The following is a 21853-nucleotide window of genomic DNA, read 5'->3' as shown; positions in this document are numbered from 1 at the left end:
TAATTGCTGTAGGAGTCACGGTCACTGCCCTTTTTCTCTGTTTACTCTTTGCAAGTGTACCTGCTTTCGCCAGTACAGTTTATTCTATGACGGGTTATGTAATATTCAGTTTTTTTTTTAAATACCAATTGTCCGTGTGATTTAATTTGCAGCTTTTAGGTAGCATTAATAGAGATTGAATAGAGTTGGGTTATTCCACACTAGTATCACAGAAATGTTGATCATTTGTATAGGCCTAGCAGCCAAAAGAAATGAATGAAGAAAGCTTTGCAATAGTATCAAACTGCAAGAAAGAAACCTGTTGGGATATAGGCTATTCAAATAAGTATAGTTTTCAATCGTTTAAGATAGATTGCATTCCAAGTCTATTATTATATCAAGTCTATCGCAAGATCGCTATTTGTCAAGGTAACCACAGCAAAGGCCGCTTGATCGCTGTCTCTATCGCTGTAAGAACTATTATTATTTATAATTTATTACAGATTATATATCACAAAAAAATCACAATAATTAGTTTAAACCGCCTTGACGCCTCGGAACGTCAACCGATTAAAAATGTCTGCCAATTACAAAAGTTGAACTAAATCTCATTATTAGAGATCACTGTTAGTAAAGTCATTGAATAATTCGCCTAAATAACAGATATAAATGGAAAGTGTAACGTCATAACATTGCGCAAGTTGAGCCCTAGTGAGAAGACATGATAACATGTGCTCGGGTTGTGTGGATAAGGACCAAGCTGAGCTTCAGTAACAGTCTTTCCCTTCTTCGACAGCAAAGGAGGCCCCACTACCCAACTTGGGGGCAAACTTTGCTGGAGAGGAAGAAAAACACTGTTGTTTCAACACCACCACCAGCAGCTGTACTACTAATGCAATGAGAAAGGCTGTGGAGGATGTATGGCAAGCTGTTTTAACATTTAATCCTTAAAACATACTAGTATCTATTTACATGATATCTATTCCATTAGATACTAGTACTTATTCATTAGATACTAGGTCTTATTTTTTAGATACTAGTAACTTTTTAGACCAAAGATATCTTGAATTTAATATGTATACTTTTTAAATGTAGCCTACATTTCTGATTAGTATATAGACCTTATCTTTGATTACTGTTATTTCATGAGTTTTTGGATTGTTCTGCTGATGAAAAGCTGCAAAAAATATATTTCCGAGAAATTTTAGTAGACAAACATGAGGTGTGGAACATTATAAGTGATCTAGTAGAAGCTTTATACAGCTTTTTACGGCGGATCCAAATGAAAAAACACACAGTAAATCCCTGACAGACTTAATTTTATACCTGTCATTGCGCTGCTCTGAATAAGATATGCTAATAATACACTGAATATTAATGAACCAATAAGAGAAAGATCGGAAACAAGAAGATGACACTATAGAGGTGATATGAATTCATTAATTTTTTTATCCATACTATATATATGAATTATATGACACAAATATATTTTTAATTTATCGTTTTTAAGCCATTATGTTTCACTGTGTGCCCGTTCTCGTGTTTCTTTGATGTTATTATTGATTCATTATCATAGTAGTATGAGTCTACTCTGATACCACTGTCATTATACGAATTCGCTGTATTAGAGACACCGACGGCGCAGAAAACAGTGAATGTACAAGCAAAGTAGTTTTACCAATAATAAGACCATCTCTGGTTTTGCTTCTGTCTGACAGAAAGAACGACTAGTAAACTTTAGAGATAGTTCACACAGAAATGAAATTTTTGTCATCATTTACTCACCAACAAGTTTTCCCAAACCCGTATGAATTTCTTTCTTCTGCTGAAAACAGAAGATATTTTGAAGAATGACAGTACCAAACAGTTGATGGACCCCATTGACTTCTATAGTAACACAGTCAATGTGGTCCATCAACTGTTTGTTTACAAACATTCTTCAAAATATCTTCTTTTGTGTTCAGCAGAAGAAAGAAACTCATACAGGTTTGGAACAACTCGAGGATGAGTAAATAATGATTTTTTTTTTCATTTTTGGGGTGAACTATCTCTTTAAGAGACGCATCATTCTATTAACAACATTGTGCTATTATCTACCATTTCACACGTAGACTATTTATTTCATTACCCAGGCGGATTAAGATGCACTGACATGCAAGATGCAATTAAACGAAGCGTGGCACGTTAACACCTAATTTCACACACATTTCCCAGACTTACTCTTGCATTGAAGTTCGACCATCGCCTGGTACCATTCCTCCTGATCCGTCTCGTTCTCCGCCGCCACCACGAAACTCTCAGCCCGTGTGTAGAGCACTATCATGTGCTTATTCTTCGAGTCGGCCCGTTTGTTGATGTTGAAGCACGTCTCCAGCGCAAGAGCCTTTTTGGGCACGGGAGCTTTACCTCGAAATTTCTTCTCGCTTTCATAGTATTCGAGTCGGGCCGGGCCGCGTTCAGAAGCCGTCCGTAACACGAAGTACCGCCGGTGCATGGACTTCTGCTTGCGGAGATACCCGCTTTTACGGACGTCCTCGGTGCTATTCTGCAAATCTGCCTGGTTCTCCATGACTCGCGGGGTCTGTTTCGCTCAACCACGGCGAATAGCTCACAGTTAAATCCCGTTAAAAGTCGCAAACGACAACAAACGCAACCTCCGTTCCTTCTGAAAAGTCATGTGCGCATTGGGCGAGAGAGGGTCCAACAAGCAGTTTCTTTCCAAAAGTCCTGTCATCAAACGCTGCGCTTTTCCTGAGCAGGACGAGAACGCGCACACGCGAGCACATGTGCGGGAAACAGCGCAACTATACTACTATTTAGAAGAAGCTTTAGTTGAGTTGAATAATCTCATTACTGGAGCGTACAGTAGACAGGTCCCTGTCACCCCTCCTCTCCAGCGCAGCGTTCACTGCTACTGTGTGAAGCTCTGTCAATCATCAGTCTGCTGTAGTTTATGCGTGTGTGTGTGTGTGTGAGAGAGAGAGAGAGAGAGAGAGAGAGAGAGAGAGAGAGAGAGAGAGAGAGAGAGAGAGAGAGAGAGAGAGAGAGAGAGAGAGAGAGAGAGAGAGAGAGAGCTGTGCAGAGCACGAGGTTGCGGACCACAATCGGATTTCTTTCGCCTCTAGATTGTCCTGACTCAAAACTGCCTTGAACAAATTTCACTTTTTTTAAAGGGTCTTAACCCTTTTGTTAGTAGCAGTACTTATTAAAGCGAGAATCCTTTTCAGTGTCACTAACTATTGATTAGACTCTAATAGTGATTAGTACGTATTTAATGACATATATATTCATTTGCTCCCTTTGCTTCCAGTCAATTTTCCCATTAACTAAAACAGTACCACTTTACAATAAGGTTTCATTAGTCAACTGCTTACTTTAGTTAACATGAACTAAGAATTAGCGTGAAATTACAGTATATTCCAGGTTAATAATTGCATTACTTTTACATTTCAAAGTAGGACTTTTCCTATCTAACTGCACTAAAAAAAAGTGCAGTTGTCAAAAAAACCTTGGTTTTACTGTAAGTTTACAGTATTGGAAAACACTATTTACTTTAAACAAACAACATCATTCTGTATTTCTCCAGTGCACATGTACTAAGTTACCCAGCATGCAGTGCGGCATGAATAGATTATGCTTTGGATTTTCATGATTCTTGTTGGTTTTATCTGAGCTACTGTTGAACTTATTTTTTCTTTGCTTTTAGCAGTTTGTGTTGTTGGTTTATTTAGTAATTTTGGTTTATGTTGTATGAATGTTTTTATTATTTGTTGAGTGTCACCATTGTTGTGTTTTGTGCATCATTAGGTGAGGTTTATAAGATTATATCATCTTTCAATGATGAATTTCAGCAGTTTCTTCACTATCGTGAAAGATCCATCTATAAACATGAATTTGAAATAAGTTATTGGTAAATGTTCAATAAATAATACTAAAACAAAATATTCATGCTTGTGGTGATTAGTTTCATTACACTGTAAAAAGTGATCGGTTGTAGTGAGGAAACCTGTTGCCTTGGAATTATTAAGTAAATAATCCACGCGTGATTAAAAAAAGTTCACATAACTTAATTTATAACATAAGGAATAAATGTTAATTGTTACCATTGTCGTCATAAATATCGTGTTATTTTATTGCGGATAAATAGGCGTGACAATAGAGCAATTGTCCACAAGACTGAGTTCAAAAGCAAGCGTTGTTGTAATAACCCTTTAATACATTCAGAAGATGCCACACATTTTTGGTTTTACTTGCCAAAAAAACAGGTTTGTCTAGACATTATAAATAAGTCAGTAATGCAGCTGTACATCATAATTGTAATTCTAAAAAAATAAAATAAACAAATAAAGGGAACACTTTATTTTACAGTGTCCTTGTTACATATCTTACATGTATTTACCATAGTAATAGCAGTAAAATATGCATAATAACATGCAACTAAACCTCAACCAAACCCTATAGTAAGTACATGTTGTTAATCAATACTTAGATATATAATTACACTGTAACAACGACACCTTAAAATAGCGTCTTAAATAAAATCTTAATATTCTTTATTGAATACTGTATCGTGATTTAATCATATTAAAATGGATCACCTCTGACATCTAGTGGACTAACTGGTCCATTGCAATATTTGACAACGTGAACAGAAATGATAGGATTTTAGGTTCAAATGTACGTTAAAAGGCGGTGCACATATTTTTAGAAGCTGCAATGGTTCGCCAAATCAACTTTATATAAGTACACAAATGCTTCTCTCTTAATTCTTCTAGGTAAAGCATAGCATTTTTGCAGTTTGCCTTTTTCCACTAACAAGCTATTTCAATCTAGACTGCAATCATAAAAATTACTCTAGGTCAGGTGAGAGGTGAAATTGATCCGTTTCATTTTAATTTTCAGTTGAAAGCCCTAATGTTCATAGAGTGCAAATACATTCGTAATGCGATAATGATCTTCACAGAAAAATATAAACGGAGCTGTCGTAAAAAGATATTGCATGACATTTCAAAAGCAGCAAATTCAATTGGATTTGCATCACATGGACAATCAGATACACGTAGACGCAACAATTATGGATAGCTTTATGCAGATGCATACATCTCGATACAAAGACATTCTATATGAATCCTTTTGCAAAAGAAACCATCTCTACGTTATACAGGAAACTTGACGATATTAGACAATTTTTGGTCCATACAAGAAAGGTTTTTTTCCCCTCATAATCACTGAAACTGCAGTACATTCAGCAGCTTCCGGCTCAGCTTGAGAAGCGCATGCAGTCTGACAATGCACACAGGAATACTTACTAACGCTTCAAATGAGCGTCAAAATAAATAGAAACAAGCCCGGCATTCATACACGGACACGTAAGTGGCGAAATGCCTGTTTCGTATATGCCGTCTTATTAACATGCATCTGAATCAAATAAACCAAATCGGCACTGAGGGGAAAATGCATTACTGAGATGATCTGAAGCTTGAATTGCTACTATTGTATTGAAATGTGTTGACCTCAGTGTACGAGTGAAGTAAGTGGGCACTCAGGTTAGGGCGATATTGGCACGAGAAGTTCAGTTTGAGTGTGTGTGTGTGTGTTTGTGTGTGAGTGTTAATGGTTCTCATAAGCACCTTTCATCTGAAGTTCTCCTATTATCAGCAAAAAAAACAACACTGATATAAGGCAAAACCCACAAACATGTGCGCACACACACACACACACACAGCTTGATTTACTGTATAGCATCTGGTACAAAAGGGCACGTACAAACACACTCTCACACACACACACACATACAACAAAGCATGTACAGAGTTACATGTACAATATCCGCTAACAAACAAACAAACACCCACACCTTTAAACACACACGAAGACACATACACACGCAGAAGTGTTGGATGTTTTCTGTAGGTATGGCAAAGTAAACAAGCTCCACTCGCTCTCCTCGTTCTCCATGGCCGGTTCGGGATCAGATGAAAGGGTTTAGTGATGCTCCTCTGCTCGGGTAAACATTCCCCTAAGAGAAGCGATGGAAAACACTCGTAACCCCTGACATTCAGTCTGCAAGTGATTTATGATTTATTATAGGCAGAAGCTTATTTACTACACTGTTTTACTGACTCTTAGCATAGAAAGAGGATCATGCTTACAGTAAAAGGGTTGACAGACATTGGTCGTGGGACTTTGGGGACGGACTCGGGGGCAGGAAATGAGTTGAAACCTACAAACAGGATAAAAATAGCACACAAATTTCAGTTCAGATCAACAAAACTGCATCTCACTTCGATCATCTTGAGTTTTCGCTCTGCAGTGAGATGCTGGAGATGCTCATTCATGCCTTCATTTCCTCCCGTATTGATTATTGTAACTCACTTTTCTCTTCACTTAACAAATCTGTTCTTCATCGACTGCAATCCATTCAAAATTCAGCTGCTAGGTTACTTACTCGTTCAAATAGGCGCACCCATATCACCCCGATACTCTGCTCCCTTCACTGGCTTCCTGTAACTTACAGGATCCAATTCAAAATACTAACCATAACCTATAGGGCTTTACATGGCCAGGCCCCTGCTTATCTTGTTGACATAATTCATTTTCATACCCCTCTCCGGTCTCTCAGGTCTAATAATCAAAATCTGCTATCTACGCCACGCACTCGTTTAAAGACATGTGGGGATAGAGCCTTCGCCGCTGTGGCACCCAGATTATGGAATGCTTTGCCAACCAGTATTAGGTTTGCTGAGAATGTGGACAGTTTTAGGGGACAAGTGAAGACTCATTTGTTCAGGTTAGCTTTTGGGTAATCTCTGTACTTTATATATTGTTAATTTTATCTGTTTTATTTTATTTGTATCCATTTTTGTCTATTGTAAAGCGCTTTGTGACTTAGTCTGTGAAAGGCGCTGTATAAATAAATTTTACTTACTTACTTACTTACAGTGTCTCTTCTTAAGTGCTGATTCCATACCGATTCTTTTCATTGATTACTGGACTATTTAAAGAACGGGTTTCACTGCCATTTAGCAGATTTAAAGACTTAAGCTTGCTTTACTCACCGTTGGCTTCCTGGTTACTGGACTGTTGGTGTGAAAAAGCACTTTGGGTGACAGATGCAGGAAAAGAGACGGACTGAGGAAAGACAGCTGAGGAGGACACGCCATCTGTCAATCAGAAAGACATGAATATAGAGTTCAACACTTCACAAACATGCAAACTGACTTTGACATCCATCCATCTATCTATCTATCTATCTATCTATCTATCTATCTATCTATCTATCTATCTATCTATCTATCTATCTATCTATCTATCTATCTATTTGTATATGTAGATACTATGGAGTCAGGCAATAGATAGATACTGATAATTTGTTTTACTTTTAATGTCTGTCTATCTATCTATCTATCTATCTATCTATCTATCTCTTTCATATCTATCTATCTATCTATCTGTATATGTAGATACTATGCAGTCAGGCAATAGATAGATACTGATAATTTTGTTTTACTTTTAATGTCTATCTATCTGTCTATCTATCTCTATCTATCTATCTATCTATCTGTCTATCTATCTCTATCTATCTATCTATCTGTCTATCTATCTATCTATCTATCTGTCTTTCATATCTATCTATCTATCTATCGGTCTATCTATCGGTCTATCTATCGGTCTATCTATCTATCTATCTATCTATCTATCTATCTATCTGTCTGTCTTTCATATCTATCTATCTATCTATCTATCTATCTATCTATCTATCTATCTATCTATCTATCGGTCTGTCTGTCTGTCTATCTATCTATCTATCTATCTATCTATCTGTCTGTCTATCTATCTGTCTATCTATCTGTCTGTCTGTCTGTCTATCTATCTGTCTGTCTATCTATCTATCTGTCTATCTATCTGTCTGTCTATCTATCTGTCTATCTGTCTGTCTGTCTGTCTGTCTGTCTGTCTATCTATCTATCTATCTATCTGTCTGTCTGTCTGTCTGTCTATCTATCTATCTATCTATCTATCTGTCTTTCATATCTATCTATCTATCTATCTGTCTTTCATATCTATCTATCGACCCATCTGTCTGTATATGTAGATAGAAATGCAGTTAGACAATAGATAGATATATAGTGATAGCTTTGTGTTTTACTTTAACTGTCTATCTATCTATCTATCAATATACAGTATGCAGTCATACGATAGATAGATAGATAGATAAATAGTAAAAGTAAAACACAAAACTATCACTATAGTATCTATCATCTATCTATATATACGTGTAGATCGATAGATATGCAGTCATACGATAGATAGATAGATAGATAGATAGATAGATAGATAGATAGATAGATAGATAGATGGACAGATAGATAGATAGGTAGATATGAAAGACAGATAGATAGATATGAAAGACAGATAGACAGACAGATAGACAGACAGACAGACAGACAGACAGACAGACAGACAGACAGACAGACAGACAGATAGATAGATAGATAGATAGATAGATAGATAGATAGATAGATAGATAGATATGAAAGACAGATAGACAGACAGACAGACAGACAGACAGACAGACAGACAGACAGACAGACAGACAGACAGACAGACAGACAGATAGATAGATAGATAGATAGATAGATAGATAGATAGATAGATAGATAGATAGATAGATAGATAGAGTTTTGTGTTTTACTTTGGACATAAAAGCCCGTTTTCATGTTTGAAAATAGTATTGAACTCAATGTTCAGGACATCATGATAAAATGATAAATGTGCTGAGTCTGACTGCTCAAGACAAAGTGTATTATTTCCTCTTAACACTTGGACTTCAGCCGACAATAAATCCACCAAACCACTCTCTTTGCATTGAAATTTTCCCAGGTGACATCACTGTTGGTGTTGGCTTTGAGATGTACACTGGGTTGACAGCATTTGTGCGAGTCAGAGTTTGGCTTGATTTACAGAAGTAATAGTTCCGCACGGGAACACCAGCAATATCCAGTTATCAGATTCATTGATTTATGGATTAAGTTCCTTTTAAACCAAGTACACTTTGTCAGATTTATAGCGTTGTAACAATGTGTCCTTCACAAGACATAACTATGGGCTTGTGTCCCACAATCAGATTAATAATGACTTGGCTGCATGGATCTTCCAGTGGGAAATGTCCATACATGTCACTGCAAATGGAAGGCTTGGTTAATCTTAGGTCGGAGTTGTATGCAGTTCTTTACAGTCAGTTTCTGATTTATGACATCCGCAGTCCATAAAGGTATTTTATTGAAGGTAAAAACTAATCCTAGCTCATTTTCCCCCAAAAATGCAATTATACTGAATTGCAGTCTTGCTGTTTTCCAATAGGCAACGCATGAAGTGGGCATGGGCACACATCTCTTACCTGAGGCTGTGCTTTTGAAGGGGTTACTGGGAGACAGAACAGACTGGGTGCAACTGGCTGTAGAGTTGAAGGGGTTTGGGAAATCTGAATCAGAGAGAGAGAAAAAGTGTGGTTATGAGTCACACACACTGCAGACGGTCTCTCATTACCATGAACTGCACTTTGGATCAAATCCCTGGTTTGACTTAATTATTGTGAATTTACAGATGTTTCCATCTCAGAGACTTTCTGAGGTCATGCTGTAAGATCGTCCAAATATTGCATGTCACACACACACACAAGCAGTGCTGGGACTGGGTAGTAACTGATTACATGTCATCTGGATTACGTAATGAGATTATTATGTTTTAAAATCAGACTACAGTTACTTTTTATTGATTGAAGTTATTCTCATCACAATGTCAGTAAATGATTCATTATTCATGTTATATTTTAAATTTTCCTTTCTAAAAAAGCCTACTGCTTATATACGTTCAGAAAGTCTTTATTGCACTCACAGACCAGCCACTAGTCATGTGACTATCACTGAAAACTGAGGAAAAAAACAGCATTTGATCACTGCATTTACAGAAATCATTCACTTTTAACAAGTGTTTTCTCAACTTGCATTGCAATCTTGTATATCTAATCAGCTTCTGATTAATTATTATTTTAATTATCATTTAACCATGTATTACTGTCGTAGAAAGGCTTTTGTCTTTCGAACACATTAAAACATACAAATTCACATCATTTCATATTTACATGCGATGCAGGGATTATTCCTCAACTATTTTGCCAGCTGAATGTATTTGACCAAATATATTTCCTTGAAGTAAGCCCTGAGATTTTAAGTTAATAAGTTAGGTTATTAATAAAACCGAGTCAATGATAATAATAACAATAAATAATACAATTAATTTCACAGTTCTGAGGTTGGTTAATGGTCAAATGACATGCAGGTAAACAAATAAAATATATTTTATTTTAGTAAGTGTTTTATTTTGATAGTTTTTATTTTAAAATAATTTCAAAAACTTACAATTTTTATGATTTACTTAATAGCTTTTCATTAAACTCACAACACACCCTGACGTAATATAATATTTAATGCACCTCATGTTGTTGATAACAAAGAATGGAATATATTTTCTTTCTTTTTGTATTTTTATTTTAGATAAATATGGTAGAAGATTATCCTATGCCAATCAAATGTGATAAATGAGTTAGGTAATTCTTCTAAAAGTAGTCCGATTATATTACCGTATAGTACCGTTACGATCTACATTTTTTTGCCTTTTATTTTGGAATCAGTAACTGACTACAATTTGTAAGTAATCTACCCAAGTTACTGTATAATGACAGCTGAGGTTCTCTTTAAACACATGGGATTATTCCGGATCAATGTATATTTAAAAAAACTACTGTTACTTGTTTACTCACAAATAACTGCTTTAAAATCCAAGTCAAAGCCAAAAGCCATTTCTATTGTAGTTCAGAATCAGTTCTGGATGGGTTAACTAAATAAACTAGAAAACACTGCTGTGAATTGCTCACTTGCAAACGTTTGAGATCCCGAGGTGGCCTCAGGAACGCCTGGGGAGCTGAAAAAGAGCAACAGGAGATCAACAACAAAAAAGCCATTAACAAACATGTTCATAGTAATGTGGGTTGGAAAATATTTCTATTTAGTTTGGACTGATGTGTGTAACTAATTTGAATATGTGTTTTTTTATTTTGTTTTACCTTGCAGGCGTGGAACTTGAGGACAGCCGGTTCCCAAAGAGGGTGCTATACTGAGGGGGTCCATCAGAGGGAGCTGTTGTAATGGCTACAAAAGTGTAAAAGGGCTTGTCAAAGCTATGTAGATTTGAACCATGCATTATTTTGAGATCTTTATCCACTAGCTTAATAGATATAACCCATAACCTACCTGTGACGGGTGTGTTGTCAGTGAACACTTTATCAAGCTGTGATAAGACTGCATACTTATCCTGAGTGACAGGGGGCGGAGCAACAGAACTGAGTGTGTTGTGGGCGTGGCTCAGACCCCCAAAATCCAAACTCATAGATTTAGGGAAGGCTCTGAACGCAGCTCCACCCCCAGTTGACAGAGTGCGACCTAAACCAATCAGAGAGGCTGTCAGTGATTACGCTCTAATTTGCATATGGTGTTGCTATTGATATCTAAAGATCATCATTTTGATTCATTGAAATAAAGCTAAAGTTGAAGTACTAAATTTAGGCTAAATAGAAATATTAGCATGTATAATGACTAAAATGTAAACTGCAATTAAAATGTAAACTGAAAATATAGAAATAAAAGCTAATTCAAAATATAAAATACACTGCCCAGGCAACAACAAAAAATGCTGTTTGGATTTAAATAGACAAATGCTTAAAGGGAAAGTTCACCCAAAAATTAAAATTCTGTCAGTAATTAGCCTACTTTTGAACCATTTTAAACATCGAGACCCATCTGCTTCATCGTCTCAGTTCTCGCGTGAACTCGCGTCAGGGGCCCACACGAAAGAAAATGAATAGTTGAATAAAGTCGTTATTTTATAATTTTGCGTATTGAACATTATTAATCATGTTAAATGATTACTAAACTTTTGGCTGCACTGGCCACCTGCTTCAAAAACCATGAAAAACAACACTCTGCCTCTATGATACATTATATTTATATTTTAGAAAACAGAATAGAAGCAATAGTATAGAAACAAATATTCTCCCATACTTATCCAACCCTGGAAATGACTAAAATCGAATTCCATGCTCCTCTAGCAATATCCTTTATTGGTATTCCAGTGTATTCTACAAATAATTCGACACATTCTTTCACATCAACAGGTTGTGCTTTGAGCGATTTTCTAAATATACCTTTACTTTAAAGCCTGTGCCTTTTTCATTATCAAAGAGCAGATTGTGTCTCCTTGACCTGGCAGAGCTGTGGCGTGGGCTTTGAAGCATGTGCAGGACACATTCAGTATCGTCCTGTGACTTTAACATGGCACTGCTGGTATTTAGAGGCTCCGTCTGAAGCCACTGCAGCGAGAAACATCTCAAAAGGTGATAATCTAGTAGTGCTGGGGGAAAAAATCAATTCTATTCAGTGTCGCGATATTTTGCGCACGCAATTATATCAAAGTAGCGCAAAGTATTGAAATATTTAATTATAAAATTATCTGTTTTACTTTCAGGTTTTCTCCATTGGTTTTCTCGGTGTTTACTCTGATCATTTACATTTGCGTATTACATCCACAAGGTGGCGCTTGTTGCGGTGCTTTGTTGTCGTGCAATCAATGGCTTCACCATGACAACCGGTTGTACGCGACGCTCCGTCTTCTTTCAAATCGAAAGTGTGGGTAAATTTCGGGTTTTATCAAAAAGCGATTAGTAAAGACCTTGACATTATTTATATGATTATTCTCAGGTTTATGTTACTCTATAATATCTGCTTTATGTTACTCTATTGTATTTAAATAATTTTAAGTTATGTGCTGGCCTGGGAGCTCACCATTTATGTGAGAGCTCTCCTATTCAGAGAATAATGACGTCCTGTCCTATAATAAGGTCTTGTGTGCTGAATGTTCAAGGACAACGTTTTTGCACTATCCTCCTAAGTTTTTGCACTTCAGTTAATGTGTAGAAGATAATGTTCACAGAATTAAATGTGACATTTGAAGTGAGTTGAGCAGTCTTATTTTTCTCATTGTTTGTAATGCCTTTGAATAATATGGTGGACAAGAATCGCAATATATCGCAGAATCGAATCGCAATACTTGCTGTATCGCAATATGTTAAGAAAAGCAATAATATTGAATCGTGGCCCAAATATCGCCCATTTTTGCCAATTCCCACCCCTATAATCTAGGTGATGGTTTTTTTTTAAATAGTTTTTGTAGCTTGTTTCAATGTAGATGCACTGGCTAATATAATACTGTGGCCACGAACATACTGAATAGTGCTTATCTTGCATAAAGTCTAGCTTGGTCATTTGATCTTGATCACTGGTTTATTGTTAACAGCATTATTCCATGGGGGTTCAAGTCTGCATAGTGTCAAGCTTTTCCTCTGACACACTCACAGCCCTCACACATACACAAACATTATATCTGCATTTTCTTATTTCACTTTTTCTTCCCCTGCCTGTCATGGCTGGCTCACTCAGCGACTCAGCCAGATGGTCTGAGGTACAGCTGAAGCTTCTGCAGTGCACAATCACATATATATCGTTTACGCGACTTACCTAAAGTAAAGCTGTTTTTGAAAGTGCTACTTGCTGTGAAATAAAAGATAAAGAAGGGAAGATGAGATCAATTGAAACTGTTATGGCTTAATAGTGAATCTTTTTTTTTTTAAATGCAGAAATTTAGATATACCATGGGATCCAACATTTTGTGGATCCGAATTAAAATGCTTCTGTTTTCCATTTAAAAAAAAAAACATTTTAATGCTAATTTTATAGTGCTGGGCAACGATTAATCGTGATTAATCACATCCAAAATAAAAGTTTGTGTTGTTTAAATAATATATATGTGTGTGTGTACTGTGTATAATTATTTTGAATATATAAATACACACATATGCATGTATATATTTAAGAAATATTTGCATGTATATACTGTATATATATATATATACATAATTTATATGATATATAAATAAATATTTTATAAATAACACATTTTTCTTAAATACATACATGCATGTGTGTGTATTTATATATACAAAATAATTATACACAGTACACACACACGTATAAACACAAACTTTTATTTTGGATGCGATTAATCACGATTAATCATTGCCCAGCACTAACATTAAATAAGTAAAATTTAGTTAATTTTGAACAAAACAAAAAAAGTTACATAATACACCTTTAAATATACTACTATTAAATGTACATCCTATCAAATTTACAAACTTCTTTGTTTGAAATATTTCAAAATCCTTCAAAACTTTATAAATAAAAAACTTTATTTCCACGATTAAACAAAAATACATTTTTCAACGTGGACTTTTGGAGCCCACTTTATACTTCATAGAAATGTATGTTATGTGACGGGCACAATATGTGTGTGTGTCTTTGTGTACCTGAAGGACGTGGAAGGGCTGGAAAGGAGGAGGGATGATTCTGGGGTCCCATTCCCGAAGAAATTATTCCTGGCCTCTGTCTCTCCACACCACTTAACAATGTGTCTTAGACAGAAAGAGAGAAACAGACAGAAAGGAGAGAAGAGGAAGAGGGATAAGTAAAATATTTAAAGAATAAATCACAGTCTAACGATGACTCACGGTACAGTGCATCTGTGTTATTAATCAGGAGAGACCAGACAGAAGGAGGGCATAGGAAAGGAAGAAGAAAAACAGATTGAAGGATGTACCTTTAATGGGATGATCTCTGAAGCTCTGTGAGCGAGTGGGTCTGGCAGTGAACACTTCAGTACGGCTATCAGCCGGAGAGACAGCAGGAGCTCTGTCCCATATTGACAACTGGGACTGGGACTGGGACTGTGGGAATACACACACACGCATTCAAAATCAGATCACCACCCTCGATGTGACACATTTTTGGGCTGGTTTTCAGATCAGAAATGAAAGCATGTTAGACAGCTTGAACCAAAACCCTCTTTTAATTCAAACCGTCCTGCTACAGCAGTACATCAGGACTGAGCTCATAACAGTGTCATGAATGTGAAATTACAGCTTTAATGCTTCTTCTTCACTGATACTAAGCCTATTTTTATAAAAACGGATAGTTCCGGTCCTTGATTCTGATTGGTTAAGCTGTTGTAAACTACACATGTGACCACATTACATTAGTATTACTGCACAACTGCCGTTTGTGATGCTTTGTTGTTGCATGTGTTGCTTGGCAACCTCTTTGGAACTACATTGCTTGGCGGAGGAATAAATGTGTTATTATAACGTTAGATTTTTTGTTGCTGGTGTTTATTTTATAAATTAATATTTTTATTGAGTAACCGCTGCGTGTCGTGCCTAACAACGCCCCTTAGCTGTTCTAAATTCACTGTAAAACACAGCTTCGCGGGGCTTATTGCTTTGATATACTCGATTTTCCTTCTAAGATCTTGATGTATTTTCTCTTCCATTTATTTTAATAATAATACTACTAATTGTGTTAATTTAAGGGGAATTATACTTTTAAAACTTCACTGACACTGGGCCTATTTGTATACTCTATTTTACTTCTACAATCATTTGATGTAAATTTCATTTATACTACTAATAATAATTATACTACTACTACTAATAATAACAATAATAATTTAGTTCTTTACAGATGATAACTGACACTTCACTGACACTATTATACTCTATTTTCCTCCTAAAATCCTTTGATGTCATTTTCATTTGTAATTATAATAATAATAAGAAGAAATTACATTAAGGGATTGATAATACTATTTTCAGTCAAATAGTAATAATAATAATAATTATTAAGAAATTACATCAAGGGATTATTTTTATTATTATTACTATTATCAGTCAGATAATAATAATATTATTATTGAGAAATTATATCAAGGGATTGTTAAAAATAATAATATTAATTTATTAAGAAATTACATTAAGGGATTAATTTTATTATTACTATTATCAGTCAAATAATAATAATTATTAATATTGAGAAATAACAGCAAGGGATTATTAAAAATAATAATATTAATTTATTAAGAAATTACATCAAGAGAATAATTTTATTATTATTACTACTATAAGTCTAATAATAATAATTATTAGTATTATTATGTGACTGATAAATAAAATAATGTTTATTGTTATTACTATTATGTGACTGATAAGTAAAAAAAATTGTATTACTATTATTATTATTATGTGACAACTAGAACAAAAAAACATAGGCAGGAATGATAATAACACTATTAAAACCAATATACAAAATAAATAAACATTTGCATTTTTTGTTGTTTCTCTATCTCTTTTTTTTTTGCCTCTTCAAATCTCTTTTGCTCCTCACCAGTGTACGAGTGGGCCGGGCCGTGGGGTTCAGTGGATGTCCCGGCGGAGGCTGGTTCTGAGCGGGCCCGTGTGGAGCAGGAACAGCCTGAACCCCCGGGCCCCATGGGGACTCCACATCCCTGCGCATCTTGCTTTTAGAGAAATGCCTGGAAAGACAGACACTAGCTAGCATTGCATCCTTTAACTTTCATCAATACACAATCCATTGAGAAGGTCCATTGCACGTGTTAATCATTCCATTTGATCCACACCGAAACCACACTCACCATTTCTTCCTCTCATATTTGTCCTGCAAGAACTCTTTCAGCTTCTGTGTGTCGCGCGCATCAAAACAGCCGTCTGTTTTGGGGTCAAAAGTGCAGAGCCAGGTCCTCCTTCCAACCTAACAACCCCATAAACCAAGAACAGAGTTAATCACCGTTTTAACCCTCATTAACTGTTACAGGCTAATCTGCATAATGCATAGAGTACTCTCTCAAAGGAGATGTTATGTAAGGACTTTAATGTAACATTGAGATTCATTTAGAAAGCATTTAGCGTCTTTGGGGTTGTGTTTGCAATTAACTTAAAAGCTTTATTATTACTGAACATTAATAGTTAATGTAAGCATGTGTACATTAACAACAGATACTGTTTATTGCATTACAAGCAAACTGTGTGCTGTACATGACGTGTCTGAGCTTTTTCAACAAATTACACTGTGACTCATTAACACCGACATATTTTAGCATCGAATGAGCTTAGGTGCAAATTAGCAGGCTCAGTTACACACTGTGGATTAGTGGCTATTTAGCTGTCGTTTTCATTTGTCATTCACTTTAATGTCAATCACTAGCATTGATATTAGCTATGCCCGTCTGTTCCTTCTCATACTCGACACTTTACTGACAGAGGAGAGGAGGAATGAGTCAGAAGAATTTTTTGCCAGTGTTACACAAGCATGGCGCCCACCCTCAGAGCATTCATTTGGCTTCAACTGCAATGAGCAAGAATCCTTTAGTGCCAATGGTGGGTGTGAATGTGTGTGTGTGTGTGTGTTGGCTAGGGAGTGAAAGAGCAACGTCTGTACTTGAACCCCATTCAGATTTGCTCACCAGAAAGGCAAGCTCAGTCACACACTCATGGGAAAAACTGCAGTATATTAAGAACTTTATTAAAAAAACTATTTATTAAAACTATATATTATGTTTTATTATGCCCACAAACCAGCTTAACACAAGCTCTTGCTATCTAACATTTTCTCAAAATCAAACTGCTTTTGTATTTTATATGATGGAAGCCATCAAATGCTTTTAGTCTATCATTTCCACAGATGGAATAGGTAGTTTTGACAGACATACACACAAAAATAAACAACGCAAAAGTGTATCCATTGCACATGTGGTATTTTCTATTAATAGAATTCACGTTATGTTGCACATAAGGTTGTTGATAGGTAAAATGGGATATAATATATTTCTTTATGTTCAAGGTTTGCTGTTTTTATTCTAGTTTTGCTATCACTGTTATTCAATTTTAACAATATATTAAGGCAAGAAGGCGTCCAGCCCGGCCGGCACTAGAGAGGTGTACCCAATAAAGTGGCCAGTGAGTGTATAGGCCTGTATCCTTACTTAAATCATTTAATTTTTTCATTCTTTAATGTTGAACCAAAATTGTTTGTGCTCTTTCTGACCTTTTTTCCTTTAAGACTCCTATGCACGTAGCAGGACTGTGTTACGTTTACTTTGAGCTTTGGTTTCGGTTTATTTCAGGGGTCAGGAATTTTTACCATTATGATGGCAAAACGCATGTTTCCCCATTGATCTCCATTCAAAAGTAACCATTTATTATTATGAACAGGGCTTGAAATTAACACTTGTCACACTTAGCCATTTCGGCGGGTTGAATTTTAAAATATCTGAAATAATAGACTAATGTATCGTTGTCAAAAAATATTGATTTTACGATACATATCGATACTGAAATATCTGAAACAACGCTCATTTTCCACAGAATAGATACACTATACCAGCTGTGCTCTCTCTCTCTCATCTCTCCGACAGCGAGTTACACACAAACCCGCCTCTCCTCACTCACTCGTTTCATTTGCTTCGATGAATATTGTTGGTGTTACAGGGCTTGAATTTCAGTGTGGGATTGCGCTTATTGTTGCCCATATTTTCACTCATTTCCGCAGATTTTGTGCTCACACCCAAAGTGTGCGTGCATAAACCCGCCTCTCAGCACTAAATGTAGTTTTTTTTTTCGCTGCTTATTGCGCTTAAACAGTCAAATACACACAAAACAATGTCAAAATGACCATCTTGGTGAGAATTCACGTAAACACAGTCAGTAATGTTGATGAAATGAAAACGCATGTGTAACAGTATAATGGATCCGTGTGTCAGGTCTTAAAGTGACAGTAACCCAATATACCTGCTGCTAAATTATGAGATAATATTAAAAATATCTATATGGCAGTTTTTCCCTATGGTATTGACGTCAAAATTGAGGCCAGTGAAAATGCTGAGTGGCTAATAACGTTGGAAATACACTAGCCACAGTGGCTGGTGAGCAAAGAAGTCAATGTCAAGCCCTGCTGATGAAGTACATTTTTTCCAAGGAAGTCTGTAATTTGCAGATTATATAAATAATGTATTATATAATGTGAAACATACTATTAACAAGCAACATTTTAATCAGGCACCAAATAGAGTACCCTTTATTCGCCTTTGGGTCCAAGGGGGGTAGAATTTTGCACAAGAAGAAAATTCAGCCTTAAAAGCAAGTGGTTTCACAGCATCACTTCACAAGTAGACCTGCCACTCACCTCGTTGCCGTGGTTTTGCAAAAACTCCACTTCCTGTTGGGAGAAGGTTGTCATGGAAATAGACTTAACTCTATGGGGTGGGTTGAGCCCTCTCCTGAAACAGAAACAAACCCCAAGCAATGAAACGTTCAACGGGTTCGCATTCATTTTTAATCGAAATTGGAGAAACGTGTGAGATAAATGATGCGGGATGTGACAGGGCTGTGATAACGATAGTAAGCTGCACAAAACCTCTTGCAGCAATCAATTACAAAACAGTGAAGGAAGAGGGCTGCGCATTTTTCATCAGTGCTGGTGAGGAAACTGGTTCGTAAGTGAAGTGAAGTGCAAATTGAAGGAGAAATTACACCATTCCTTTGCTGACATGCCAAAAAACCCACTCTTATATTAATACCAAACCTGAAATCATGACGAAATGAAACGTAACACGAGCAAGACTGTCTGGGACACGCCTGAAAACGACAAAGTAGCAGTAAATACCGAATATCTCGAATGTAAACACAACCAGACTCGCGCTGCATATTAGCTACAGAGTTTGGTGAATGCTACTGATGAAATTCTTGACATAATCGCATGTAGTTGCATGTTTTCACTCACAGCATTCCAGAGCATGACGTGCATACGAAGCAGCCCACGGTGATGTCGATGTAAGTCACCCCGGGTTGGTTGCACTCGAAGCAGTGTTTGTTGACTCCCGCCTGGGCGAGCTCGCGGACCTTGCGCGCGCATATCTCCTGGTTGTCCCGGTGTTTTCTGTTCGACATGCTTCTTCTGGAGCCCTGTAGTCGCGCGCACACACACACACACACACACACACACACCCCCCTGGCCCTCAAGATGGTAATGGGGGAGCCGTTTTCTTTTCACTGTTGCCCACCGTTGCACTTTAATCCCCCCGCCGCCGTAGTGCTTCTCACGCGCGCATACTGAACGCGACTACGCGGCTGGTCGTCTTCTTCTCACGCGCTGATGAATTGCTTTGACATGAACAGGATCTTTACATGCGTAGTCTCTCGTGGTCACGACTGGCCGTGAGTTTTACAACCGCCCTGTTTATTTATTAATTCCTGCGGTGTTCTCCTCTGGGCGCGGAGAAAATCCGATTCTTGTCATTGCTTTTCTTCGCTCTGCTGATTCTCTCCCGTTCGTTCGCACCGTATCAAACCGCGCAGTCTCTGCTGTTGCGCACCCGTATTACCTTCCAGGGATTCTGGGGAGACTGCGAACAGAAACCTAGAGGAGGAGGACGCGGAGGCAACTTTGAGTACTACATGCCCCTGGAAAGCGAATAACGCGCGCGGGATAAGTAGGGACTAATCTGCTTAACAATATTTTGTTTGTGATGGCTGTGTGGTCATTATATTGTGCTTATTTATTTCCAGTGTTACTCAGCAACGTGAGATTTTTTATCTTGGACGAGAGTAGGTTTTTTTTTTATCACGCCCCTCTATGACGTTTGAAATAAAAATCGCTGTCCGTACGTGTGTTTATTAACTCTTTGCATGAAGCACACAGTTTTCCTCATGGAGGACGACTAAAACAAATAGCACGCTAGACGAGTTTTAAGTTAAGTGCGTCCTCCGTCCTGTTGACACATTCTTGAGTCAAATCACATTAACGGGGACATCTCAGCAGTTACACTGATGTAATGTTGGCCTGGTTCCTGGTATTGCAGTGGTCTTGTGAGTGAAAACCATGGTGAAAACACACGATGCGTGTCATGAAGTGGCAACTAGCAACCAGCAGAGGTCACAGCTCCGCCAAACATCCACTTTAGCTTCAATAAAGGGTTAGTTCACCCACAAATGAAAATTATCCCATAATTTACTCACCCTCAAGCCATCCTAGGTGTATGATCTTTCTTCTTTCAACCAAACAGTTACAATAAAAATGACTATCTTAAATATACTTTATAAACTATAATCACTGTGGCTTCCGGTAAAGGCCTGAGTGACCTCTGACCCGACGTATGACGTATTGACAAATGTGGAAGCACAAAGGATAGAGAAAAACAAAACACCGGTCACAAATTAGAAGTCAAAGTAGAATTTTTTCAGAGAAATGTCGGACGAGCTTGAGTTTGTTGCCCAGCCCTATTTGTTTGAACCTCGATTCTTCTCTCATCTAAGCTTACGCTACTCCTACATCCTACGTCATACGTCGGGTCAGAGGTCACTCTTCCACCGGAACTAGACTCGCATTTGGCCGTTACCGGAAGCCAGTGATTATAGTTTATAAAGTTATAAATATTAATATCTTTCTTAAAAAATGCATCGCTTCACTTCAGAAGGCTTTTTTAACTCCCTGGAGCCGTATGGATCACTTTTATGATGGATGGATGCACATCCACCATCCCTTGAGTTTTATTAAAAATCTTTAACTTTTAGGTAGCTAAATATTTTTTAGTAATTCTGTCAATTACACTAAGGTTAGATTTCATTGAAGGTAAATTGGAGCGGCCACACTGAGCTGTGCGTAACGCCCACAGACGTGAAGTGAATGAGACAGAGGCTGTCCGGTACTGTCTGAAATGGTTAAAACAGATTTAACTAATCATAAAGTCAATCAGGATACATAACACAGCCTACTATAGGCCTACACTAAAAAGGCCTGCCCCCCCTCTCCCTCCCCCTCAAAGCCCCCCCTCCCGCCCCCCTCTCACAATATAGTTC

General features: G+C 37.1%; 2 protein-coding genes across 3 annotated transcripts in view; both read right to left on the bottom strand.

The window, feature by feature from the left end:
* si:ch73-335l21.1 (insulin receptor substrate 1-B) overlaps positions 1–2932 on the bottom strand; it is a 55932-nt gene extending 53000 nt beyond the window's left edge. The window contains exon 1 of the mRNA XM_056259339.1: positions 2200–2932. Coding sequence (XP_056115314.1) covers positions 2200–2548 — 349 coding nt within the window. The 5' untranslated portion in view covers positions 2549–2932. The remainder of the gene's footprint in view (positions 1–2199) is intronic.
* Positions 2933–5045: 2113 nt separating this feature from the next.
* On the bottom strand, positions 5046–20565 carry agfg2 (ArfGAP with FG repeats 2). Of its 2 annotated transcripts, XM_056259337.1 has the most exons (15): positions 19779–19911; positions 19581–19633; positions 19182–19275; positions 16636–16751; positions 16368–16515; positions 14749–14875; positions 14459–14563; positions 13611–13643; positions 11292–11480; positions 11105–11189; positions 10916–10962; positions 9380–9463; positions 7038–7142; positions 6132–6202; positions 5046–5998 (listed from the first exon to the last, which is right to left on the bottom strand). In XM_056259337.1, the coding sequence occupies exons 1-15, from the start codon at positions 19908–19910 to the stop codon at positions 5951–5953; spliced, it is 1437 nt and encodes a 478-aa protein (XP_056115312.1). In that variant the 5' UTR covers position 19911; the 3' UTR covers positions 5046–5950. The 2 variants fall into 2 exon arrangements, with proteins under 2 accessions (XP_056115312.1, XP_056115313.1); XM_056259338.1 differs by lacking the exon at positions 19581–19633 and having other exon boundaries at positions 19779–20565.
* Between the last annotated feature and the right edge of the window lie 1288 nt (positions 20566–21853).

This window comes from Rhinichthys klamathensis, unplaced genomic scaffold (assembly GCF_029890125.1).
Source record: "Rhinichthys klamathensis goyatoka isolate OS25496 unplaced genomic scaffold, OSU_Roscu_1.1 h1tg000165l_1, whole genome shotgun sequence".
NCBI lineage: Eukaryota > Metazoa > Chordata > Actinopteri > Cypriniformes > Leuciscidae > Rhinichthys > Rhinichthys klamathensis.
Note: the sequence above shows the minus strand (reverse complement) of the source record. Positions and strands in the feature narration are given on the sequence as shown.

Bases quoted from the DNA above. Each gene is read 5' to 3' on its own strand.
- agfg2 (XM_056259337.1), bottom strand. From the start codon at position 19,910: ATGCGCGCGCAAGGTCCGCGAGCTCGCCCAGGCGGGAGTCAACAAACA. The intron at 16,516-16,635 runs GTGAGTGTGGTT...CTGTCTTTCCAG, and splicing joins AAATATGAGAGGAAGAAATG to GCATTTCTCTAAAAGCAAGA. The intron at 5,999-6,131 runs GTAAGCATGATC...CGCTTCTCTTAG, and splicing joins TGTCTGTCAACCCTTTTACT to GGGAATGTTTACCCGAGCAG.